General features: G+C 46.3%; 1 protein-coding gene and 1 long non-coding RNA gene across 3 annotated transcripts in view; one reads left to right on the plus strand and one right to left on the minus strand.

Annotated features, from left to right (window-relative positions):
• LOC113996471 overlaps window positions 1-18,224 on the minus strand; it is a 30,657-nt gene extending 12,433 nt beyond the window's left edge. Inside the window, exons 1-3 of one of the 2 annotated variants that reach the window (XR_005562609.1) lie at window positions 18,126-18,224; window positions 16,117-16,175; window positions 14,346-14,448 (exon numbers count right to left, since the gene is read on the minus strand). This is a non-coding gene — a long non-coding RNA (uncharacterized LOC113996471). The remainder of the gene's footprint in view (window positions 1-14,345; window positions 14,449-16,116; window positions 16,176-18,125) is intronic. The other variant, XR_005562610.1, reaches the window with a different exon arrangement.
• Window positions 18,225-22,713: 4,489 nt separating this feature from the next.
• Window positions 22,714-23,725, plus strand: TSSK6 (testis specific serine kinase 6). The gene has a single exon (XM_027737543.2). The coding sequence runs from the start codon at window positions 22,818-22,820 to the stop codon at window positions 23,649-23,651; it is 834 nt and encodes a 277-aa protein (XP_027593344.1). The 5' UTR covers window positions 22,714-22,817; the 3' UTR covers window positions 23,652-23,725.
• The last annotated feature ends 262 nt before the right edge of the window (window positions 23,726-23,987 follow it).

Raw genomic sequence — 23,987 nt, forward strand, 5'->3', positions numbered from 1 at the left:
CAGACTGGAACAGCAGAGACAAGGTTTTGCCAAACAAACAATGAAGCTCTGCTAGCTCAGCCTCACTATCAGTTGGATCTGTACCTGTGAATGAAAAGCAGATGAAAAATCTAAAAATTTAATCTGTTGGGTTGTATTTGTTTTTTCTATCAGGTAACTGGAGTAAGGGATCTCTCATCACAGAGCAGACTAACAACCCAAAATTGTAAGTAAGCAGTAGCAAAAAAGCAAAACAGAAAAGCTTCTTCCAGAAAAATACCAAACAGAAGAGACAATTCTTAAATAGAGAAGAGGCAAATGCACATGGAGCTGGTGCCACTCAAGGGCAATGACTGAGAACTTCACTTTATGCTCTCTCCTGTACTGTTCCAACCTCTTACATAAAGTAGTATTTATTGGCAAGGATTTACACAGATAAATTTTAAGCATTTCTTTAGTTGGTTTAACCCTTCTTGATTTTTGTATCTTTCAGTGTCTCCTGTTTATCCTCAAAAGAGGAAAGGGAAATGGAGCACCTGATTATCTCCTCACAATATCTCAGTACGTGGCATGGCACTAGTTCTCTTCTAGTACCTATTAAAGTTTCCTGGGGCTACTAACACATCTGTAGCCCAATTTTGAAGCCTCCTTTTTCACACACACACAAAAAGTCATCCAGTTAGAAGGGAGTTTAGCCCTTGACAGCAAAAGAAGTTCTCAGCTTTCCTTTCCTGATGTGTGCAGAAACTGAGCTATGTCTTGTTGGATTTTTATTTTTTAATTAGATTCAAAGAAGGTGACTAATAATGACCAGAAATAGGAAACCTTTGCCTGAAGTTGCTAATAATATTCTATCATCTTATCTTTAAATTCTTTTTTGTGGATTAGCAACGTTAACAATTATGAATCCCCTCAGCTTCCTTTTATCTAGTACAGTAACATAATCAAAATCATCCTGCTCTAAACTCTCTATAGCAAATCCTCTCTTTAAAGCCCTTGTTCAACGTCCTCCCTCATTTTAATTTCCTTTGCTACTGATTATTATACTAAAGCCTGGCATCTGAAAACTGAACTGTAGTGTTAACCATTTTTTCAGCACAGACCTATTCTTTCTGGATATTAATGCTTTAAGTATATTCTTAAACATCAGGCTGCCTGCAGTGAAATGCCTTGCATTCCTATTGTGTTACTGTAAATACCATTATTAAGAAGAAATGATTGACTTTATTTAATGCGCTGTTCAGATAGTCTGCAGAGATGTCTGTGGTGCCAGTATCATTGCCGTGCTTTAATTACAATTTTAATCATCCGTGATCTTTCATTTGTTTGTGCTGTAAGCTAATGATTTTTTCTATCACAAAGCACTGAAACAATGTCTTAGCATTATTATTTTGTATTATTAAGTAGACTTGCACAACACTCTTGCTCACTCACTCTGCTAGATCCTCAGTTTCCAATGCTGCTCCTAAAAACCCACTCTCTAATGGTGCATCCTAAAAAGCCCTGCTGCATCCTAAACCCCATCTAATTTCTTCTGCCTCCCACCCTCTACGCATAACCAGGGCATTTGATGACTTGTTTAGGTTAGGACTTGATAACAATCACACACCCACCTACCTACAGGGCAGCAGAAAAATTTAGTATACCCCACAACCAGAGTCCCGCTCTGGACACCTGTCAAACCCCTGTCCTTGCTCTGTGGCCAGTAATCCACATCAAATGTCCTTCACAGCTTGCAGCAGACTACACTCTTTTCGCTCAGGTCTTCAAGTTCCCACGAGAGGAGAGATGTAAGAATGAGAAGTCCAGTTTCCTGTGACATGTCTCTGCCTTTAACACTACTCCTCTACTATCTTTGGCAGGCAGATATAGGAGAACTTGCTCTGCTCTGCCACCTGAACACCCTGTAGTCCCATAATGTGGCACCAGTCCTGAGACAGTAACTCCAGCTGAGCAGTGGATCATACCTGTTTGGGGCAATGCACCTCTTTCATTACATGCTGAGCTCACCTCAGGCTGCAGCAGAGCACACAAGGCTCAGCTGCAAAGGACCAACATGTTGCTCAGTTTCTGAGGTCACCTCAAGCCCCCGAAAGCTCTGCCAGAGGCAAGAGGCACTCTCATCCTGACTGTGGGCACAGCAAGACATCATACCCAGAAATGCTCAGGTGACTGTCATTGCCTTGCAGCAGGTAGGGGATCTACCTGGCTAACCAAGCTTATCCTAATATAAGGTTATAGCTTTATTTCTAATTAAATTCCAAGCCATGCAAGGGGAAACACTGAAGCGCTATTAGCAGCTATCCTCTGTGAAACAGAAAACCCTGTAGCAGCACACTGTGTGTAATTATGAGCCACTGAACTATGGAAAGTCAAAAACAGAAGAAAACACTGGGTTTGTAGGATTTGCTGTATTAGATCCTCAGAAGGAGATTCACTGATAGGTTTTGACAAAAACTGTCTTTCCCTGAATATAAATGTCAGGATGCAATGAAGGGATCCCTGCTAACTCAGACTTACGGGGGCGGGCAGATGGGGCCACTGGAGGTTCACTGCAAAGGCACAGGAGAGGAATCTGCAGCAGCTCTACCCTGACGTGTGGGGGCTCAGTGTTCACAGTGCCTGTACACAAACAGGTGCATGTGTTCATCTGCAACTTCGATCACACCTTTGGGTAGATTAAAAATCAGCCTAATAACAACATGCCTCAAGTCTGAAAACAGAAAATCTGGAACAGGACTTAGAACTCTTGCTGGGCTGAGCATACTGCTCCCCACAGCCTTAACTCAAGCAGGGACATGAAGGACTCACTGGCCCTTTACCAGATCTCTGCTGCAGCAGGCAGGCTGCACCTGGGCAAGGGAAGTATGACTGGTTGTAGGAAGTGATACCAGGGCTGCAGAACCCAACCCCTCTGTCTGCTCGGCCACCTGCGAGAAGTTCTGGCTCACCTGCCCCTGTTCATCTGAGAAGTCAGGGGAAAAAAAAATAACTCTCCACCTGATTTTCTTAGTCAGTCTTTGGATGTCTGCGCACCCTGGAGAGCCTGCAGGTCATCTCCAGGAGCCAACAAAGAAATATTGCTTAGAAACAAGTGAAGAGAGGCTCAAGCTGTGATGCTGGATTCATTTTTTTAAAAGATCCCTAAGCATGGCAGGTATTTGGGTATTGGTTGTTAGTTCATGTCTACTCCTGGAAATGCTGTAAATCTGTGTTACTTTTGTGCTTCTGTAATTTCGATGAGCAGGCATTAGACGTGCTGCAATGTCACTTGATATTCTGCTTTTCTACTTTTATCTATTTTGTGGATTTACATTTCTTAGCTGCATGTGAAGGGTTTCTCATCCTCCAGCGGGCTGCTGGCAGCTGCCTGCCCTCTCCTGGCAGCCTGGGGCTGCAGAGAAGGGACTTGCCCATCAGGAGCCGGCTTCATGCAGAGACAGGGACCCAAAGCACATCCACACAAAGGTTTTCACAGGCTGCAAAGCATGCAAGAGTTTTCCATGGATTAATCTTCTGATTTGAACTGTGCCAAAATACTATACTTTCAAATGTATCTGAAATAATGGAAATATTGCAGCAATTGTAAAGCACAAAAGGATAGAATCAGAGCAAGGGGAGAGGGGCTTTTTTGGTCAGTAGCTCTTGTATTTTGCGTCCAACAGCAAAAACAGTAGCCATTTCCAGAACAGCTGTACTACTGATGTAAATATAACAAGTGAAGTATACCCACAAGAGGTAAATAATGCTCATCAGATAGCTACAAGGAAGGCATTAAACTAGGGCTAAACACACTGAACATGTCTTCATCTGTCATGGGGAGCAGACACCAGAGTGACCTGAACAAAGCAGAAGCTGCAGGATGGAACAAAGATCTCACTGCCACCAAAACCTGAGGCAAGATCATGGGGTCTTAATCTGCCTTCTTTTAGTTTAAAGCCATTACCTCTTGTCCTATCACAACAGGCTCTGTTAAAATGTCTGTTCCCAGCCTTCTTTACAGGCCCCCTTTATGTACTGGAAGGCCACAATGAGGTCTCCACAGGGCCTTCTCTTCTCCAGGCTGAACAATCCCAACTCCCTTAGCCTGTCCTCATAGGACAGGCTCCCTTAGTGGCTCCTTCTAACTTTCAGGCTTTCCTGGGAAATGCTGTTCTCCAGCATTCCTTCCAAGTGATAGCAAAGCCGAATCAGATAGGACTTAGAGCAATGACTACTAGCTTCCCAATAGTCCTGCCATTCCTTTTAAAGACCAGAACAATTAGCACCTAAATCATCAACCTGTATTCTGAATGCTATCCTTGTAAGAGCTGTGCACTCCTCAGCTCCCATTTCACACTGCCTGTCCAAAAGGGATGAAATCATTCTCACTACATGGTCAAATTCACACATCTTTCTCAATCAGTTTAACTTCACCTGGTTTTGCCAGAGAACAGCTCGTGCATCTTGACTGACAGTGGGCCAGAGCGGAAAGAGGCTGATGTAGAACAACCCTTGTCTGTCTTTTGCATTACACTGTCTTTGTTTTCAGAGAATCATAGCACAACTTGGGTTGGAAGGAACCTTAAAGATCATCTTGTTCCAACCCCCCTGCCATGGGCAGGGACACCTTCCACTAGACCAGGTTGCTCAAGCCCCATCCAACCTGGCCTTGAACACTTCCAGGGATGGGGCATCCACAGCTTCTCTGGGCAGCCAGTGCCAGTGTCTGACCACCTTCACAGTAAAGAATTTCTTCCTAATATCTAATGTAAGCCTGCCCCCTCTTTTCTACAGAGGTTGTGCTTTTGCATTAAATACTGTCTTCCTTTTAACACTACTCAGCTGGATTTAGCTCTGTATAAAATGCCTTAAAAACAATTATATAGAAAACAGCAATAGCCAATGCTTAGGAATGATATGTCATCACCCTCTTTTCTCCTCAGTGAGACATGAATTAAAAGCCAACTCAGGCACAGGTAAAAGGCTAGCACTGGTTCCCTAGCAGGGAGAGAAGGGAATGCTCACCTGGAACTAGCGTAGACCAGGGGCAGTTGTGGGGATGGAACAGAGCACAGCTTACATACCCTCACCCTGTCTGCCATGTTTTGCCCACACCAGCCCAACAGCATCATCCCCTCGCCCTCTTCTGTTCTGGGTGCTGACACCTGAGGAGACAGTGATGATAAGCTCTTACCACTGCTGCTGCTGAAATCACTTAGCTCTGACTCAGGTGAGAGGCATCACAGGACCTCATTTACCAGCTCCCTACCAGGGTCTAGCACAGGGTGAGGGGCAGGCAGGTGTATCTGGAGCCAGTGCTGCCCTTCCTGCAGCCCCCACTCTGCTCTGAGCCCCTTTGCTCTTCTGGGAGTAGACTCAGCCTCAGGTGTCTGAGCTCTGTCTTTCACATAAGTCTGTCCACAGCCTTGGGAAACAAGAAACCAATATGAAATATTACGCTTTAGAACTTGCATAGGGTTCAGCTGGCTGCGGACAAGCTTCAGAGCCTGCTCCAAAGTCTGTGAAGCTGATGGTAATGCAGAGATTCCCCTTGACTTCAGAGAGATGAAGTCCCAAGGGAAGAGCGAGTTGATCACTGACCCTGCCTGGCAGCGCAGTCTGAGCAAGGGAGCTCTAGCACAAATCTCTTTGGTACATCAAGCTACAAGTGAGTCCCCTGGTGCTGCAGATAATACAGGAAAGGTGAACATGAGGTCTGGGTCTCCCAGGGTTTTTCATTGTTTGGATTTTGCTGGAAGCTGCTGTTACAGGGAGGCTTCTTTGCTGATCTGCTTTTGCCCAAGTGTTTGTGCTTCAGAGTCACTTAATTCAGTTAACAAACAAATTCCAAAGTCACACAAAATCTTGGCATTTCAGAGCATTCCCATGCTCATCTATATCCTCCTTGCTAATATTTGCCCATTTCCTTCCCCCGTCCCCAGCCACTTCACCACTATCAAAGCTTTCTCATCAGATTCTTTCCTTGGGCTTTAGGCTCACAAACAAGCAGCATCCTTTCTTGTTTCCCCCGCAGAATACCAGGATATAAAGGACAAACTACAGTGCTGATACAAATATCAAATTAGCAACAACAAACAGGAGCAAACTCCTTTGTATAGAAGTTTTCATGGGAAAGCCCAGGGACAAAACACTATCATATGTTTCTCACCCCACATGCCTTTCCAGGCTTTGTCAACAGTGTTAGTTTTACAGTCCCTGACTGAAAAACTGGGCCCTGTGCATGCTGGCAATCAGGTGTGCGCTGAGAGAACAGCAAAGGAGGAGATCACACACCATTGAGACACTGAGGCTGGGCAGGGCAAGGACTTTAATCATCGAAATTCTAATAATTATGTAAATAGAAGCTCTCCTTCACTGCTGGGGTGGGCTAAGGAGGTACACAAAATGAAAAAAACCAAACCTGTTCACAGAATTTTATTCATGCTAGCCTAACATCTGTTACTTTTTAAGTAGGTGTTTAAAGAAGGTTGTCAGGCCACAGTTACCCTTTATTAAAATCCTGTAGGTCAATATGGGAATAACTACCCTTTATTGAATAGATAAATTATACATACTAACAAAAATTCATCATAAATGAGAAGTCAGGGGCTCTTTTCTTCTACTCTCACAGTATCTTTTAGCATACTGTATAATACACAGCATGTGTGGTTTCCATTATAGAAAAAATGGTTTGGTGACTGTGACAGGCTATAATTAGACTCTGATACAAAGCAGGGCCAGTGTAACACTCAGTGTTCATGCACTGTGCATCACAATGGGATCTCAGTCTTGTTGCCTGTGCCTGCTATAATGACCATCAATAACAACAGGAATGGGTAAAAGCTCTCTGCTTTGCATGTAGTCGGCCTACAGGTTCCACAGAAAGGAAGTGATGTTACGCTGATCATACCAAACACGAATGGAGCTAAAAAATGAGCTTCCCTCTGACACTGTATTTGGTCATGACCTCTGTCATGCAACAATTCAAAGAGGAGAATTTACAAAGTGATGGTGGAGAAAGCTCAATTTAGCTGTGTGTTCTCTGAACTGGAGGGAGCTATTTGCATACTAGGGTGCAAGAGGCTGCAGCCAACACCGGACATGTTGAAAGAGACCTGCATGTGGAAGGAAGCACAAGCTCACTACGTGTTATCTGAGCTACTCTGGTAATTTCTGAAGAGCTGGTGAAGAAGCTGGCAAGGAAAGGACTCTCAGGGGCCTGTCACAGCATCTGTGCTAGCAAATAGTCCTTGGTGACAGAGCCACGTGGCAGCAGCGTGAAAGCTCTGGAAGGCCATTTCCAATCTCTGACTTGCTTAGCTTTCCTCTGCAAGCAGCTCCCATTCAGATGCTGTGATAAAGCAGGTTTCTCATTTGCATTTTCCAAAACAGGCTGATGGTTTGTTTGCTTTTATAAAATTCTTTCCTATGACCTTGGGTGGAGAAAACCCTCAAGCTACTTCCACTGTTTGACATGAATTGGAAGTGGAGAGAGGGACATTTTTGCAGCTGTCAGCCCATGCACGTCAGTGGCAGCTGCCCAGTGTCTCCCAGGTTTGAGGTCCAGGATCTCACCCTTTCAAGCAAGCCAGTTTGATATTAAAAACCCCACAGTATAGGTAGGAAATAGAACATTGTGTGTGTCTAATTACTGTTCCTCTGCTGCCCCAACAATTAAGAGCAATACGAAATGATCTGTGGGCTGTCACCCTCATGCCCTGACTGTGTGCTCTGAAGGGTTGATTTCACACTCAGGGGGACGTATTGCACATGGGAAGACAAAGACCCCTATTTTTTCCAAGGCAGTGACTGCTTGTGAAAGCCCATGCAGCAGCTTGTTACAGCCTGTGTCAGTGAAAATGCTGCCAGACAGTCAAAAGAGACAAGCAAAGATCTGAAAGATCTGCAGAAAATAAAGCCAATCACCAAGGCTAGGATTTTCCAAGGGAAATTTAGTGGGACAACCTTACTGAAGAGTAGACCTAAAATGCTGTGAATATTGCTGTCTTGCTGTGACCATATTAACTGTAACGTGACTTAGAATAGACCTGACAACCCCATATGTGATCCAGAATAGCTTCATACAATGCAAGACTCTTTTATTCACTTCCATTAAGAAGATTTTCTGCCTTACACAGCCTAACCACAGGCAAGGTACAGCGTTAATGAGAGGGGGTCTGAGCAAAGGGCTGAGGCTCCCAAGCACAGACGTCAGGCACGAACAAGCAGAGCTGAGTGTCACGGACACAGTGCCTTGTAGGAGGATGTACCAGATGTATTTTCTATTGAAAAACCTACCCTCTTTGTTCAAGGAAATCTTAAGTGGTTTCATTTCTCTGCTGCAAACAATTCACTTCCTCCTTCTCCCACAGAAAGGAGATGAGGGGATTTTAGGCAGAGCATTAACCCCAGAGAGAGGCCACCTCTGAAACACACCTACGTACACCAGTCACTCCTGGCTGCCTCAGAAATGCTGGTTTGCTGCCTGACCTATTTCTGGCTTCAGCAAAGGAGAAGAAAAACAACACACCATTGATTTTGCAAGTAGTTGTTCTGCAGAATAAACCAGTCCAAACCCCATGTTTATTTTGCTTCCTGGGGATCTGTCAGAGAGGTCATTGGAGATGTAAGAGATTTAGAACAGGAGATAAAGAGAACTTGTTTTCAGTTCAAGAGGTGTATGCTTCCTGAAGCTACCTACCTGCCCCAGATTCCCCTTTCCTACAAAAGTTTGGCAGAAAAATAAATCTTATAAATGCCAAAATCGGTGAATTACAAAGTGGCTCTGATTCCCCAAAGGAAGGATGTAGAACAAGCTCTTAAAGACCAATGATAAATGGTAACCCTCCACACAGGCTCCCAGCATGAAGCACAGCCACAAACATCTTCCTTTCTCAACAGTACCTTCCCCTGCCCTCCCTGCTGCCCCAGCCCAGCCAGCTTTCCTTTCTGCTGCCACACAGGGATGAGTCCTCCCTTTGCCCATCCTGCAGCAGCTAACAATTGGAAAGCTGCTCTTTGCTAACTATTTAGAGAAAAGCTGCCCTGAGCCCCTGGATAGGCAACCAAATGGAAATCTCCTGCAACAGCAATATTTTTGCCCAGCTCGAGACCCTGTGCAGGGAGAAATGCTCCATGGGAAGAAGGTAGGTACATCTGACCTCTGCAGAGCCCCTCTGCAAACCTCCATCCACACTGGATGGAGGTCTGTCTCCGGGGAGGGCTTGGTCAGGCACTGAGAAGCAGACATAATTTCTGGCAGGTTTCAGTCAAAGGCTCTAGTTTTTAATACTTGGGCTTGTGACGGGTAGAGGCAGTAAAGCAAAAGCTGTCTAAGATGCAGCTTCCCAGGCAGGTGCAGCGCTGCAGGGGACTGGTTTTACATCAGGTGTCACTCGTTAGGGTCTCCTGCATTAGCTGAGACTCACAGCACTGCTGACAGTCACCTTAGAAAGAAAACAGGTGACATCTGCCCACGCAGAGCAAAGTGAAACAGGAGGCAGGAGGCAACACCATGACAACACCCAGCAGCTAATTTTTTTTTTCTTCAGCACAAGATGCATGCAAGAATAGCCAGGCTGGGTAGGCAGTCTTTCCAGTGCCCTTCCCTGTCCCTGACAGTAGCCACCTCATAGACTCACAGAATATCTTGAGTTGAAAGGGATGCACAAGGATCATCGAGTCCAACTCCTGGCTCTGCATGGAACAACCCCAAAAATCACATCACATATCTCAGAGACTGGAAAGCATGTAGCAGAGTTTCCCCAGAATATTTTATCTGAGGATTTGAGGAACTGAAAGGTCCCTCCGAGACTTACGGCAGAGGGTTGGAAATGCCAGTGTGCCCACACAAGTTCTGTGCTAGGAAGCAAGGAAGTAAAATGCCCTTTGAGGTTGATCCAAGAAGAAAAGAGGAGGTTCACAGCTCCAAGGAGGCCTTGTGAAATGGCCCTGTGGTAAGAGTGCCTCCAGGAGGTGTGCAGGCAGGCACCAGGGCAAGTATAATTGCTGCCCACTCAGTGCCTTGCCCAGCAAGTCTCCCAGCTGTAGCAGATGCAGATCATTATGTGTCTCAGGGGGCAGGCACGGGAGAGGGAGCTGCAGGACATGCTGCTCCTGTTCCCTTGTCTGCCTCAGGAACATCAGCCCAGCCACCATCATCATGGTTAACACAAGGAAGCTGGAAAGGAGCAGGAAAAAGTTGAACAATTTGTGATGAAAGAGACTGTAAATCATGCATGCAGGGGACATGGTGATGGGACAATCAGCTGTCGTTAATGAAGTCCTGGATAAGAAAGATGAGGAAGCAAAACACTGCACTCTCCCCTGGCTTCTGCAATTATGCACCCAGAAGCATTAAGTATAATTAGACAGACACATCTATTTTTGGAGTTAGGAAGATAAAGCAGGAGTGCCTAAAAACCAGATCCTTCTAAAAGAGATTGGGGAGAGGGGCTACAGAGAGCAAATGCACTGCCTGGAAAGCAGCAGCAGTGGCTTGCTATGCTCTCCTGACCACTGCCAGGAGGACATTTTCCACACTGGGGTCACCACAGTGAGAATCCACAAGTTTTGGCTGCAGAATAACTGAAGATTTCGTAATTCAGGGCCTTTTCCCATGCCCAAGGACAAACTGCCTGATTGGCATCTTGCAGTTAAGTCTGAGCTATCAGATGTTTGGTATTCTGAGAGGTGAGGAAGAACTTCAGAGGGGCTGGAGAAACAGCAGTTTCTCCCTTGCCAGAGGCTGTGTCTGCCAGTAAGGAGACGAAAGAACATCCAAGCTGAAAACAAAGCAGCTAGGTGGGAAATTCCCCTCATTATAAGTATAAAGAACATTTTCCTACTAGGAAAAGAGATAAAAAAAGTCCTCATCTCCTAAACAGGTATTTTTTTCATCAGTAATTCAGACCTAGAAACTCCCCTTCAAATATTCCCCCTCAGAAACTGGAGCTGTAAAATCTACAGAGGGATGATGTGTTTCACCTGGGAACGTAAGACACCTAAAAAGAGGGACAGTAGGAGGGAAGAGAGCCATCATCAAGTGCTTCCCTTTTGAAAAGCTGGTTGCACATAATCCAAGTCTGACCACACCTTTTGGGGAGGCCTTAGTCACAGGTGGTGTCTACTTGCTCACTAGCCCTCAGAGGCTTTCTCAGCTGATGCCAAAGCAACTTCTCACATGTATGTCACACAGGGAAGTAATCTGTCTGTAGCAGTGATCTGATTTTGTCATTGCTGCTGTGCAATATCAATAGGAAGCCACTCGAGGAACTGGTAAGTGACCAAGATCTGAAGAGTCTCTGAATGGCTACTGCCACATTCCCTTTGTGACCAACCAGCCTGCCATGGCACAGAAGTACGAGCTACGCCCAGATGTGCATAGGGTAACAATTCACTTCTCACTTGCCTGGGTGAAATGAAACACAGGGGTGCCTGGGGACCCTTCATGCTGTGGGTGTAATTCACACCACATACTACCCCGTCCAAATCCCAGGCAGTTCTCACCCCACCACCCTGGGTCCTTGTGCCTCCCTCAAACCTCATCAGTCAACAGAGTTCTTACACAGTGACTAAGAGCCGACTATTTTCTCAAGCTGTGCCAGGATTGTTGCTGCAGTTCCCATGTAGGGCAGAAGGACCCTAGAGACTCTTTCATGTCTGCATCCTATAGCAAAAACCTATCTGGGAAGTGATAAGATGAGAAAGTTGTTATCAGTCACTTCCCTGACTGCAGATATTGCCTGCCCAGCACTGTGGTTGCTTTTCCTCTGGAGCTCACAAAGGCTCAAAGGCTATTTTTTTCCTTGGGATTGAAAATAAATCACTCCAATCACTTGCTTTACTTGAGGTGCTACAAAACAAACTACAGTGGAAATGTTATCACTGGTAACAGATTTAGCCTGCAGGACCATGTGTTCATTTAAATTTTAACACTTAAGAATAGTTTCTGGTGGCACCATGTAAATACGAGGTATGGTCAGCACAAGCAGGTACAAATTGAGTGACGTTGTATGACTTGAAGTCACTTATTTCTGCTTCTGACAGCTACTGATGAAACCCTACCTTGTTTCTTCTCTGTGCCCCCTGTGCATTCAGGACACTGGAGTGAGACTTGGAAAAAGAAGAGCATGCAAGGAGACAATATCACCTTAATGATATGCCTCACTGATGCCTCTCTATCACACCTACCTGCCACACAAATATCTGGGAGGAATAAAACATTTACTGTCTTGACAAACTAACTGTGCCTGATTCCCACCACTGCCAGAATTCTAGCAGTGCCTAAGAGCCCAGAGATGCCATCACTGCACTCCTGCTCACCTTGCTACCTTTGCAACCTGCTGATACAGGCTTGATGAGACAGTAAAAGGGGGTTTGAATCCACTTCTTTCCTCAAAAAAAAAAATAAAAATTCTGAAAGCTGTATAAATAAACCAACTGTGAGGGGAGAAAACAGTTGCATAAGAGAGAGTTTTCTCTGCTTAAAATTCAAAGCCTGCTCCTGCATGCCAGAGGCAGAGACAGCATGAGCAGCAGCAACCTCCCTGCTTTGCTCTCTGAGTGCCCTGGCACTGGCTGCAGGAGGAGATCCTGCCTCACTCACCCTGGAACCACTGCCTACAGGGCATGGCTGGACTCTGCTCCTCATGGGCTCTCAGGCTGTCCAGAACTGAGCAGATTTAAGCCATGTCCCTGGCAGAAGCTATCATTTGTCCATGTGCCAAGGCTGTGCCCTGCGAGACTATCACAGCCTCTCAAATAGTAGGTTTTTCCTCCTCTTCCCTTGTCCACAAAAAGGATACTTTCCTAAAATACAGATACTTTCCTAAAATACTCAGCTGTAGTCCTGCCTGGCACAAACCAGCTCAGGCCACGCAGTTAGATCTTGCTGAATTTAAAACAATCTGAGAGCAAGATCCAGTAAGTAGCAATCAAACAACCCTTAAAACAGAGCCACTGAGCAGCAAAATGAAATCAGGCAATGCCTTTATACAGGCCAAGGCCAAGCAAGAACCAAGGAAACGAAGCCAGCACGTAAGAGATTCCGTGTCCTACCTTGTCAGAGCTTAGAAGGAAAGCAGGGAGCTGGGGAGACCAAGAGTTGCCTTTGCAAGGAAAAAGGCTTCAGCACACAAAGCAAGGTGTGCTCAGAAATACAAGGTTTTCTTCCCGCTCCCAGCTAACAAAGGGTTACTGATCAAGGAAAACAGGAGATCTATCCTAGCATTTCCCAACTGCACCTAGTGGGATAAGCATTCCTCACACCATGATTTTTTTGCCAGTCCTCCATATTTCCAACCGACTGTGCTGTCTGGTATTGCTAGATGTTATCCAAGGGCTGCCCTGTAAAAGTGTTATCTTTAGGGACATAATGACATGAGAAGAGAGAAGGGGAGAAGCAGCAACATGAAAGACTGACTGGTAGGGCCCAGAACAAGTTTTCAGGTGTGGCATTTAGGAAAATTCTATTTCTGATGTAAAGTAAACTAGATCTAGAAATAGAAAAAAAAGGTAGGGAAGTCCTCAGCATCAATTTTTGAGGCTGGCTTTTCAACTAAACCAGCTTTTAGGGTCATGGACTCATCTGCCAGGTGGCACATCTATTTCAACTGAATCCTCACCACAGGCAGGCTTCTAGCTAGATTTGTTCGGAAAAAAAAAAACAAAACCACCAAACAAAACAGAAGAAAACCAACCCCCAAACCCACACATGCAGCCTTGTATGTGTACATAGGGGAAGAACTGTCACAAATGCAAAGGCTTGTCATTTCATATCTTCCATAAAACAGAGATTCTTTCATAACCCCACAAACATAAGGAATCAGGGAAATGATAGGTCTGTATTACAAAAAAGACAAGATCATCAAGTCCAACCTTTGACTGAAAACAACCATGCCCACTAAACCATATTTTGAGGTGCCACGTCTACTCAGTTTTTGAACACTTCCAGGGATGGTGACTCCACCACTTCCCTGGGGAACCTGTTCCAATGCTCAGCAACTCTTTCAGTGATGAAATTTTTCCTAATATCCAAACTGAACCTCCCCTGGTGCAACTTGAGGCCATTTCCCCTTGTCCTGTCACTAGGTGCCCGAGGGAAGGGGCCAATCTGTGTGAGTCAGAGTGGCTCCTGTACAGGAAAAATATTTGCTTTTAAGCATCCTACATTCAAAGCATTAATGGCAACAGTAGGTCATCAAGAGCCATATTAGCTGTGATCATCCCAAATATTTACTTGAAGTTGTGTTTTTGTTTATATTTTATTCCTTTTTAACATTTAACAAAAGATTCTACTGCAAAAGCTAGAGGGGAAGAGAGACTGGCCACAGTCCCCTCCTCTCCAGGCTGTTCGTCAGTCAGCAGGGAATTGCCACACTTACCCACGTCCTTATTTAACGCTTCAGTCATTCTTTACACTCCTGGGCAGGCGATGCCAGGGCTTTCAGACAGGTCTAGCAGCAGGTGCACCAGGACTCGAGCACACTGTGAAGGAATACAAACACCAGCTAATTAAATCTATTGTTAAAACAATTTGTTTCTTGCTGGGGCCGAGTTCATCTCACAGCGTTTAAACAAGACAGGTTTCATTTCTGCCATCTTCACTCAGGAGCTCCTCACCCCAGTCATTTTAAAGTGCAGATCAGCAGCAGAGAAATAACAGAAAAATAAAAACGCAAGGCCAAAACTCTGAACTCTTCTTAAAGAGGAGTAGAGTTCAGTGGGAATTTCCATGATTTAGCCGGGCAGCATGAGGAACAAACAAGAGTGGCGAGCAATGAGATCCACAGCACACAAATCATAAAGGTCTATTTCCAAGGAACACCTGCCCCCAAGAGGGCACTGTGACATTATGTATTACTCTTGTCTTGGGCACTGTGATATTATATATACTTCAGGGCTTATTATATGGATATGATATATACTTGGATATTATATATACTTCACCCCACTGTCCGAGCAGTGGGGTGAAGGCACACCATCCCTCCCTCCCAGCCCAGCTCCATGCTCTGCAGCCACTGCCAGCACAGCGAGGGGAACACCTGGCTTCTGCCTTCAATGGATTCATTTCCCTTTTAGAGAAACATGCAAGCAGGAAAGCACCAAAAACTCCATTTGCTGGAAAGCAGAGCAGCAAATGTAAAGCAGTAGCTGCTGCTACTGGTGCGAGCAGGTCCACACTCGCTGCCCACCCAAACCACCCATCCCTTCACAGCTGCATGTGATAAGCCTCAGTCTGCCTTGGTGGTTTTCCTCTCAGGGTCATGGCTATTTTCTTGCTTGATTTCTCAGGCAGTTTCAGCTTCAAATACCATAAAAGCCTGTGCAGGGAGATGTAGAATGGAGTAAACAGATGGAGTCTGTTCCGCAAACAGACCTGCAGACGCTGTCAGCTGCCTCCAGCCTTGTTCCAAAAGTGCCTGCCTGCCTCCCTTCCTCTTTGATATGCACACACCAACTATCTGGTCCAAGATTACCTCCTCCTGCCACTTAGAATGTACCTTTAGAATTTGTCCTTACTGTCTTCCAAACCTCAGTCTGAACTTTTTCGTCAGACTTGACAGCTCTGAAGCTCTTTGGTTTGCACATCTAACCTCTAACTCCAGTCCTCCCAGTCTCTCAGTACAAGACTGGCTCACCCAGGGCTAACCAGACCTGTGGGAGAAGCCACCTCAGGTTGAGCACCTTCAGAAAAGGTTTTAGAACGTGACTCCACAGCACCTCGTGAAATCAGCCTCTGGTAACATCCATACCATTCAAAAGCATTTAAACACGTGCTTCGCAGTTATAACATTTGCCATCAACTTTCCAACCCTGTCTACCGTAGGCTGTCATATGCTAATTACAAACTGAATTCTGCAGTCCTTAATTGGCCACAAATTAATTGCAACAAGTGCCAGACAGCTAAATTTCTTCCCAAATACAGAATGCTCTCCCCAGGAAGAAATTTAAGTATTGTTCATTTGGGATAGTTAACCACAAAAGGCTTACCTGCTTTTCTAAATTGTATTTGGATTTAACAGACATTATTTGATGTGGTAAGAAAAGCTTCTCACTTCCCAACTTTTCTCTCTACCCTCATCACCACCCATTTCCGATTCCAAGAGGCATTTGCTGTGGCTTTTGAAAGCTTTGCCTTGCATAAATCCTCACCTGAAGTCCTCTCCCTCCTGTTTGACAGCCAGCCATGATGGAACACCAGCTAGCTCTGCCTGGGGACAGACAGCAGGCACACAAACACAGATAAGCAAGTCACCAGCAGTGGCAGGCATATAATCTTTCAGCTATAGGAAGAGATTTGTGGATGCTGAAGCAACAAGGAGAGCAAAGAGATATTCCCTGCTTTCAGGAGATGTGCAGCATGGAGCCCCGGTTCCTACCCACACCCTCTTCACCAGCTGTCCAGCGCCAAGAAGGATCTCAGTGGCTCCCTGGACTTTCTCTCCAGCCTTGAGGAGGGGCAGGAAGAGCAAGCTTAGTGCTTCTCTCGACCCAGCAGCCTGTCAGTGCTGCTCAGCCCTTCCCTTTGGCTTGGGAGGATGTTTGGAGGATCTCCCTGGTAAGCACTCAGGAATCAGCCACTTGAAGGCCAAGCCAAGTGTCTGCAGCACGGGCCAAGGGAGAAATAGCTTCCCAGCTTTCAGAAGGGAGGTGGTGGGAAGGAGCCATCTGAACAAAGGCACAGGGAGATCAACACATCCAGCCAGGAAAGGGTGTGGTGAGCTCTGAGACCAAGTCCTCCTCTCTGCTTCCCTCTCTCCCCAGCCATGCCTTCTCCTCTCAGCAGGCATTCCAGCACCAAAAAGTAAAGCTTGCTTCCCTACACAGCTGGGTTTCCTTAGCTCTGACAAGCCAGGCATGACTTTCCCACAAGGATGGGGACATATGATCTCACTTTGCTTCCTCTTTCCATAAGAATTTTGGTGCAAAGCTTCTCAAAGACAAATTTGCTTAAAGAGCCTTCCTAATCCTCCAGAAACACACTTACCAATGCCTGCTTAGCCCCTTTTGTCTCCTACTCCACTCTAGTTTATTGCCTTCAGGTTTGTGATTCCTGCCAGGTGCAGCCTGACGATGCCAGCTGCAAAATCCTGTTTGCAGACCAGCTCATTAGCCCTGCCATCTTTCATCTCATTTGGCACCTAGAAGGCACTCACAAGCTGCTCCAAGAGTTGGTGGTATGGCCTATTGCCACATAACTATTCCCTCTGATGGCTTACAAACCCAGTTTATGTCCCTCACACAGTTTAAATTCTTGTTTACATGAAGAGAGGCCTCAGGTTTCTCTTTGGTGTCAGAACAATCTTGTTTAATCAAGTGAATATCCACAGAGTTTGATGATGTTCCTCTCATCCTGCTGAATTTCTAGGAGACTTTGTACTAGTCCCACGACCAGCTTCACTAGTTTATTCTGTTTGAAAAGAGGGTTAGGGCAAGATCTGACAGCAAGCAGCTGTAGGAATCACAGCTGCTTCTGAACACCAGGAATGTGAGGTCCCAAATCTCCTTATCTGCCAAAGGGATAAAAACCTTAACATAGCCCAAGTATTTTAAACAGACACCAATCCCTGGAACATGAGAGGAAAAAAAGAAAAAGCAAAAGCAACACCTTACCATGCACAGCTTTCTGACTACCTGCAGCTTTGGTTTTCTCCCTTGCCTGTGCTGCTGTTGCTGCCAGTCAGAAGCCCCAAATTTAGGCTGCCATTGCACACATGCACAATGCTCACAGACAAAGCTTTCCAGTTAGGTTTATACCTTTGACTTCCCAGGTCTGTTCAACATCAGTCTAAAATAACCACACAGACATCTTGGTTTTGCAGGAAAGGATCTAGGGCAATGTCAGCAATTCAGCTCCTGAGGTGGCATGGATTCAGCAGCTTTTCACGGGATCTGCCCTGTTTTCCAACTGCTCAGATATCACACAGGCCAGCGATCAATTACCTTTAAATAGCTCAGTGAAGAGTTCTTGGCAAGAAAGGGGCAAATAACATCTCTAGAAAAATGAGAATACTTGCCAAGTGTCATTTTCTTTACTGGCTATGCCCTAGCTGATGAGTGGCTGTACCCGTTACAAGTTAGCCTCACCTTGGCTTGTTCCCTTTGGTCCTGATACCTAGAGGGTGTAGTATAGCTCCATGGGATTACAGAGTAATTCTCACCTGCAAAATTTTCACCAGCCTTATGCACCTGCAGCAACCAGATGGATGGAAAATAGTGCTGTGAGCAGCACACTTCTTTTCAGGCCAGCGTTCTCTGTGAAAGGAAAACAATCTTATTTTTTAAAGGTAATAAAATCAGCTACAGGATAAAACATAGAAACTTTTGTTTAAGGTTTTCTTTACCCATTGCTGGCCAAAAGATCTTGGTATCTTCAGCATCTGCTGGGGAAAACTGTGGTTGCCCTTTGTGCTCTCCATAATGACTTAGTCAAGCAAAAATGTTAACATTATTTTTACTTCTTGTGCAGCAGTTTGCCCATTCCCACGTTCACAGGGTGCTAAGCAATAAGGTCTGGTCATAGACTGGCCACAAAGTGGGCACTTAGGAATTCGTTGACCAGTCTTGAACATTACAACCCTTGGGCAAAATATTTCTGCTTGTATGGAAACAGAGGTATTTAAAGAAATCTCAAGGGCTCTTTGCAAGTGCAGAGGTTGTTCTACACATTGTAACTTACAACCTCATGGCATAAGGTATAAAAATACATTTTGTTTTGGCTTCTAGGACATCTGCATTCACAGGAGTTATATTTTGGTACACTTGTGCCAGCAGGACCTATATTATGCTCAACAGTGTCCGCTCACATGTGAAATCCCTGCCCCAGAGGTGTCAGTCTGTCATCAGATCAATGGCAGGCATCTGAGCCCATGTGGCTGCTCTGCCCTTCTGCCCCCCATGCCAGTGGGACTCACACAACCCTGCCCCGAGGGATTGGGCACAGGACGGAGGACCTTAGGGGTGATGGGTTCACAGAAGAGAGGGAGGAGCTCCCAAAGCATCTAATGGCTCTCTTGTTCACTCCCTCGTTGGCCATACTGCATTTCATCTGCTGTCTCAGTAATTGCACTGAGATTGCGCTGCCTTGCTGAGGTTCGTCAAGAGGGCAGCACCCCCAAAAGGGACTGCACAGGCATGTTTTTAGTGAAAAAAAAATCTATGGGATGATGCAGAAAGAAAAAAAACCCTCCTCTGTTACATCTCATGGCTTGTGTGTTCCTCTCTGGTTGAAGGTAGCTGTACTCCATGCAGAGGGATAGAGACCTTGAGCTGCTTTAACTTCTCAGCAAGGCTGAGTTAACTTGAGGGAAAACCTTATGGTGTAATTGTAACACACCCAGGGCCCAGAGAGGGTTAACTCAGAGCTCCTCCTAGTTCTGATGCGAGATGCCCAGCACACCGTGGCATCTGGTGATCAGTCCCATCCTGGGCAATGCAGGACTCACCCAAATGAACTTATTCAGAGACTTATGCTGAGTTTGTAGTAGGTGAGTTGCTCTTGGGGCACCAGGTAGCTCCCTGGGTACAGCAGCTGGGATGGTCCAGCAGCTATCCTCTTTGGCAGAGGGACTAACTGCATGCCAGACTGATGCACAACCATGCCAGTAGAGTCAGAAACATCCCTTAATGAAAACCCCGACAGTGAGCTCCGATTTATACCTCTGCTGACCAGCTCCTCCTGCTCACATACCACATTTACCAGTAATTGCTGCCTGACTTCTAATTGCTCTCATTAACAAGAGCAATGGAACAAATAAGTTCTACAAACACAGCTTTGATGCAAAAAATGCACTAGAAAGAGCAGAAACTCAGTATCCTGTATATGTTGGTACTGAGCACACTACTAAAGTATACTGGTGTGACCTAAATATTTATATCACAGTTAGCAGTGCTTGAGGTACAAGGACTGAAAGCAAAAGAGATTTTTTTGGTGCACTTTTATACCAACAAATGTTGAGCCAGCAGCCAACAAGGCACAAATCTGTTTCTCTGAGATCTAAGTACAGCACAGAAAGCTGAGCTCAGCTGTCTTTCCTCCCCCTCGGCCTGACAGTTCCATACCAAACCAAAATCTCTCATCCATGCCTCTTGCTGTCTCTCTTTGGAGCTGTTTGCATCAGTCCCAGGCCATTCTGTCAGCTCTGGGGCAGGAGCACAGTGCAAGCAGTGATGCTTGCAGCCAAGACAGCTCACAGAGCTTCAGCCAGGAGCGTACAGGAGGGGGAGCGTTTGCTACGATAGCTGCTTCCTTCTTGTGAAACCAGGGCTTTCTTTCATGTCTCCTTCAAGCCCTTCAGCCGCCAGGATGCTCCAGCTGCATCTCACTGCACAAGGCTTTTTCTGGGCTCAGAGAAGGGCTTGCTGAGACTGAAACTGCCCACCTCAGCCAAGCTTGCAGAAAACTTCCCAAAAGCGACCTGCTCCCTCAAGCAGATGGAGAATTACCAGAAGTGCAGAGTCCACAACATTACTCCTTACCATTGCAACCTGGTCTGCAGCTGCCACTTCAGTTTTGACACGGCAGTGTGGGCACTCCCTCTTCTGATTATGTTACTATAGGGGCTTCAAAGGGGTTTCCCACAAGCAAGGATTTACCTGTAAGCTTTAGGAACATGCCTTTAATGTGACTGCCCATTCCTATTTTAAAAGACATACTGAGCATCATCCAAGCCCCTACAGGCATTTGCAAACACATCTTTCTGTTCGCTGAAACATGCAATGGCATTTTCCAGAGGTGCTCTGATAGTGAGGAAGGGCCACCTGGTCTAAGCATTTTCCCTTGTAAAAATGCCCAGGTTGGTTTGGTTATGTTTAGCCATCTCGAAGTTTCCAGCTCCTCCAAAAAGTCCAGCTCAGGCCTCTGCTGAAGTCACTGTGGTTATGACTCAAGGGCTAAATACGTCAGGAAATCATGCGTATCCAGCAAAATCCAGCTTTCTGCATCTGGCCTACTGATTGCTAGGTGGGATTGTTCTGGGTTTAAGTAACCACAGCTTCTGAACAGGAACTTCTGGAAATGGCTTCTTTCTGATCCGCTTCGGAAATAAGAAATCTGGGGGCATTTATGTGAAGGCCTAAACAGAAAAGGAACATTGGCTGGGTAAATTGTCCTGCACTTCTGCATGCCTGTGGGATTCCCTCCACTCAACCTCCACAAAGACATCAGCCCCAGGCAAGGTCCTTGCTGTCAAATGGGCCTGCACTCTCTTCGAGGGAGATAAGAATGGACTGAGAGTGTTCTTCAGAGGCCAGCATAGGGTCATTGAATAGTTTGGGTTGGAAGGGACAGTTAAAAGTCTCCAGTCCAACCCTCCTGCCATGAGCAGGGACACCTTCAACTGGATCAGGTTCCTCAGAGCCCTGTTCAGTCTCACCTGGAATGCTACCAGGCAGGGTAGCAGGGTAGCCCCTGCACAAGAGCAAATCCTCCATCATGTAATGTACATGCTGCTTGCCTGGCCTTCTGATGGCATGTCTGATGGTAGAGCCTGATGGTCCATGCCTGGTGGTACATGCCTGGCAACCACACTTCCATGGCATGTTGAGTACCCATATTCCCAACTGGCCTGTATAAATAGCTTCTGAAGTGGGAAAGTGGTTTGGTTTGGACCCACAACTTCTAGGCAGGTAAAACTCGACATGGTGGTTACATTACTTTCTCTTAGCATCAGAGCAAAGCACCCCCACAGCACACATAGGCCTGTGTTTGTGGCTTTTAGCTAATTTAATTTCCTCAAGTCACCTCAGAATACTGACAAGATGGACTTACAAGAAAGATTTTCTTCCATCTTCAGCTGATTACTATTCTTCTTTAAAACCCGCTTGAAAAGTGAAACGTATTCAAAAATTAAAAATAGCATTTGGGTTGGTATATAGGAAGACAGGGGTTTTGTGGTCCTAGGCTTCTTTGTACAGCTGGAAAGGACATGAGCACTGTAGGAAAGACAGGATCCTCGAGCAGCTTAAAAAAACCAGCACAAACCAGAAACAACTATTTGTGAAAACCAACGATGCAGCACCTGTAGGAAGGACTCAACACTGGTCTGAGATGCAGCGTGCGATGGGAGGGATGCTTTTCTCTGGAGTGGATGTTGTAGCCCAGCCCAGCTGCCCTCTGTTCAATTTGACAGCTACCTTATGGCAAGTAAAACTGACTAAAAGCTTTTAAAATTTCCTTTTCTCTGTCTCAAAAATATAATTTTGATAAAAATAGATGGAGAGAAATTCCAAGTTCAAGAGACTGAACAGCTCTTTCTTCTGAAAGATGCATTTAAAGTTCCCCTGTCCACATCACACAAGGTCAGAAAGTCTACCTAGTAATAGCTCCATGCACCATCACCATAAATAAGTCAGTATTTATAGCCAGCCAAGGTAGTTTGCAGTTAGTGCCAGTAGAAGTCACTCCTTTTTACCACTCTGTGTAGTTTGGATTTTAATGTAACTAATAACCTGCAGAAAAATGGTACAGGTCCCCAGATGGGTCCCTCACCCCAGAAAACTAACAATTAAACTCTCTTCATCCACACAGCCCTATGTTTAGAACTCAAGTGAAGAGGCTGAAAGAGTAAAAACTCTGAAATATCTATCCCCAGCAGAGTTCTCCCCCAACATGTGTGTGGGCACCTCATGAGCAGAGGGGACCAACCAGACGCTCATGTCACGTCTCAAAGGTGTTGCTGCACAACATTCCACCCCATCACAATGCCTGGGAGGGGCGTGGAACCCACAGAGGCATCCGTGGAACCAGTGGTTGCCATAGGCGAAGGTCGAGAGCTGCCATGCACCAGACATCACACCTTTCAAATTCTGGAGCAAGACATGAGCTCTGATCAAGCCCATCGCGATCACAAATCATGCCAAGAAACGATGGAGGAGAAAGGCTACTTAATGAGCTGGGCTATAGGCTGGGTCAAACATTAGGGGAGGGCAGCTTCTCCAAGGTGAAAGCAGCCACCTCCAGCAAACACAAGGGCCCCTTAGCCGTCAAGGTGGTGGATCGGTCACGAGCATCCCGAGCCGTCGTGTACAAGTTTCTGCCTCGGGAGCTCTCCATCGTGCGCAAGATCCAGCACCCCAACATTGTGCACGTCTTTGAGCTCATCGAGGTCTGCAATAGGAAGCTCTACATCGTGATGGAGGCCATGGACACTACCCTGCTGCAGCTGGTGGAGCACCTGGGAAAGCTGCCCTGTGTGCCCAAGGCTCGGGACATCTTTGTGCAGGTTGTGAGGGCTGTGCGCTACCTGCACGACCGCAACTTGGTGCACCGGGACCTCAAGTGTGAGAACGTGCTGCTCACCGCCGATGGCCGCCGCGCCAAGATCAGTGACTTTGGCTTTAGCAAGGAGATCCACGGCTATCCGGACCTGAGCACCACGTTCTGTGGGACAGCAGCCTTTGCTTCCCCAGAAGTGCTGATGGGCATCCCCTATGACGCCAAGAAGTACGACATGTGGAGCTTGGGGGTGATGCTCTACATGATGGTGGTCGGCCGTGTTCCCTTTGATGATACCAACATCCAGAGCATGCCTCAGCTGCAGAAGAAAGGGGTGCTGTACCCAGAGGGGCTGCCCCCATTGCCAGAGCCCTGCCAAGCCCTCATTGCCCAACTGCTCCAGTTCATCCCGGCTTCCCGACCCGGTGCAGGGCAGGTGGCCAAGAACCGCTGGCTGAATGGAGGCATCTGAAGGAGAGGTTCCTCCATGAAGGTTCTGGAGGAGCAGTAACACTTTGGTGCAATAAATGCTGTTGTGAAAAAGCATTTCTGCAGTCTATTGATTATTTTGAGGCACAGGGTGCCTGATTGAACTTCAAGCACTAGCAAGGCCATGTGCTCTCAGGAAGTGGTCAGATCCCTTCCCAAAACAGGTGTATGAGCCTGCTGCAGGCTGGGTTTCAAGACAGAACAGCCATGCTGAGCTGGTGGTCAGAGCAAACCATGGGGTGCTGACACCAGCAGCGGCTGCCTGACCACAGCAGGGGCCTGCACCCCCCATCAGGCAGGTCAGGGCTCTCCCACAGAG

Source organism: Pipra filicauda, unplaced genomic scaffold, assembly GCF_003945595.2.
Source record: "Pipra filicauda isolate LSUMZ 115617 unplaced genomic scaffold, ASM394559v2 scaffold149_size4050908_pilon, whole genome shotgun sequence".
NCBI lineage: Eukaryota > Metazoa > Chordata > Aves > Passeriformes > Pipridae > Pipra > Pipra filicauda.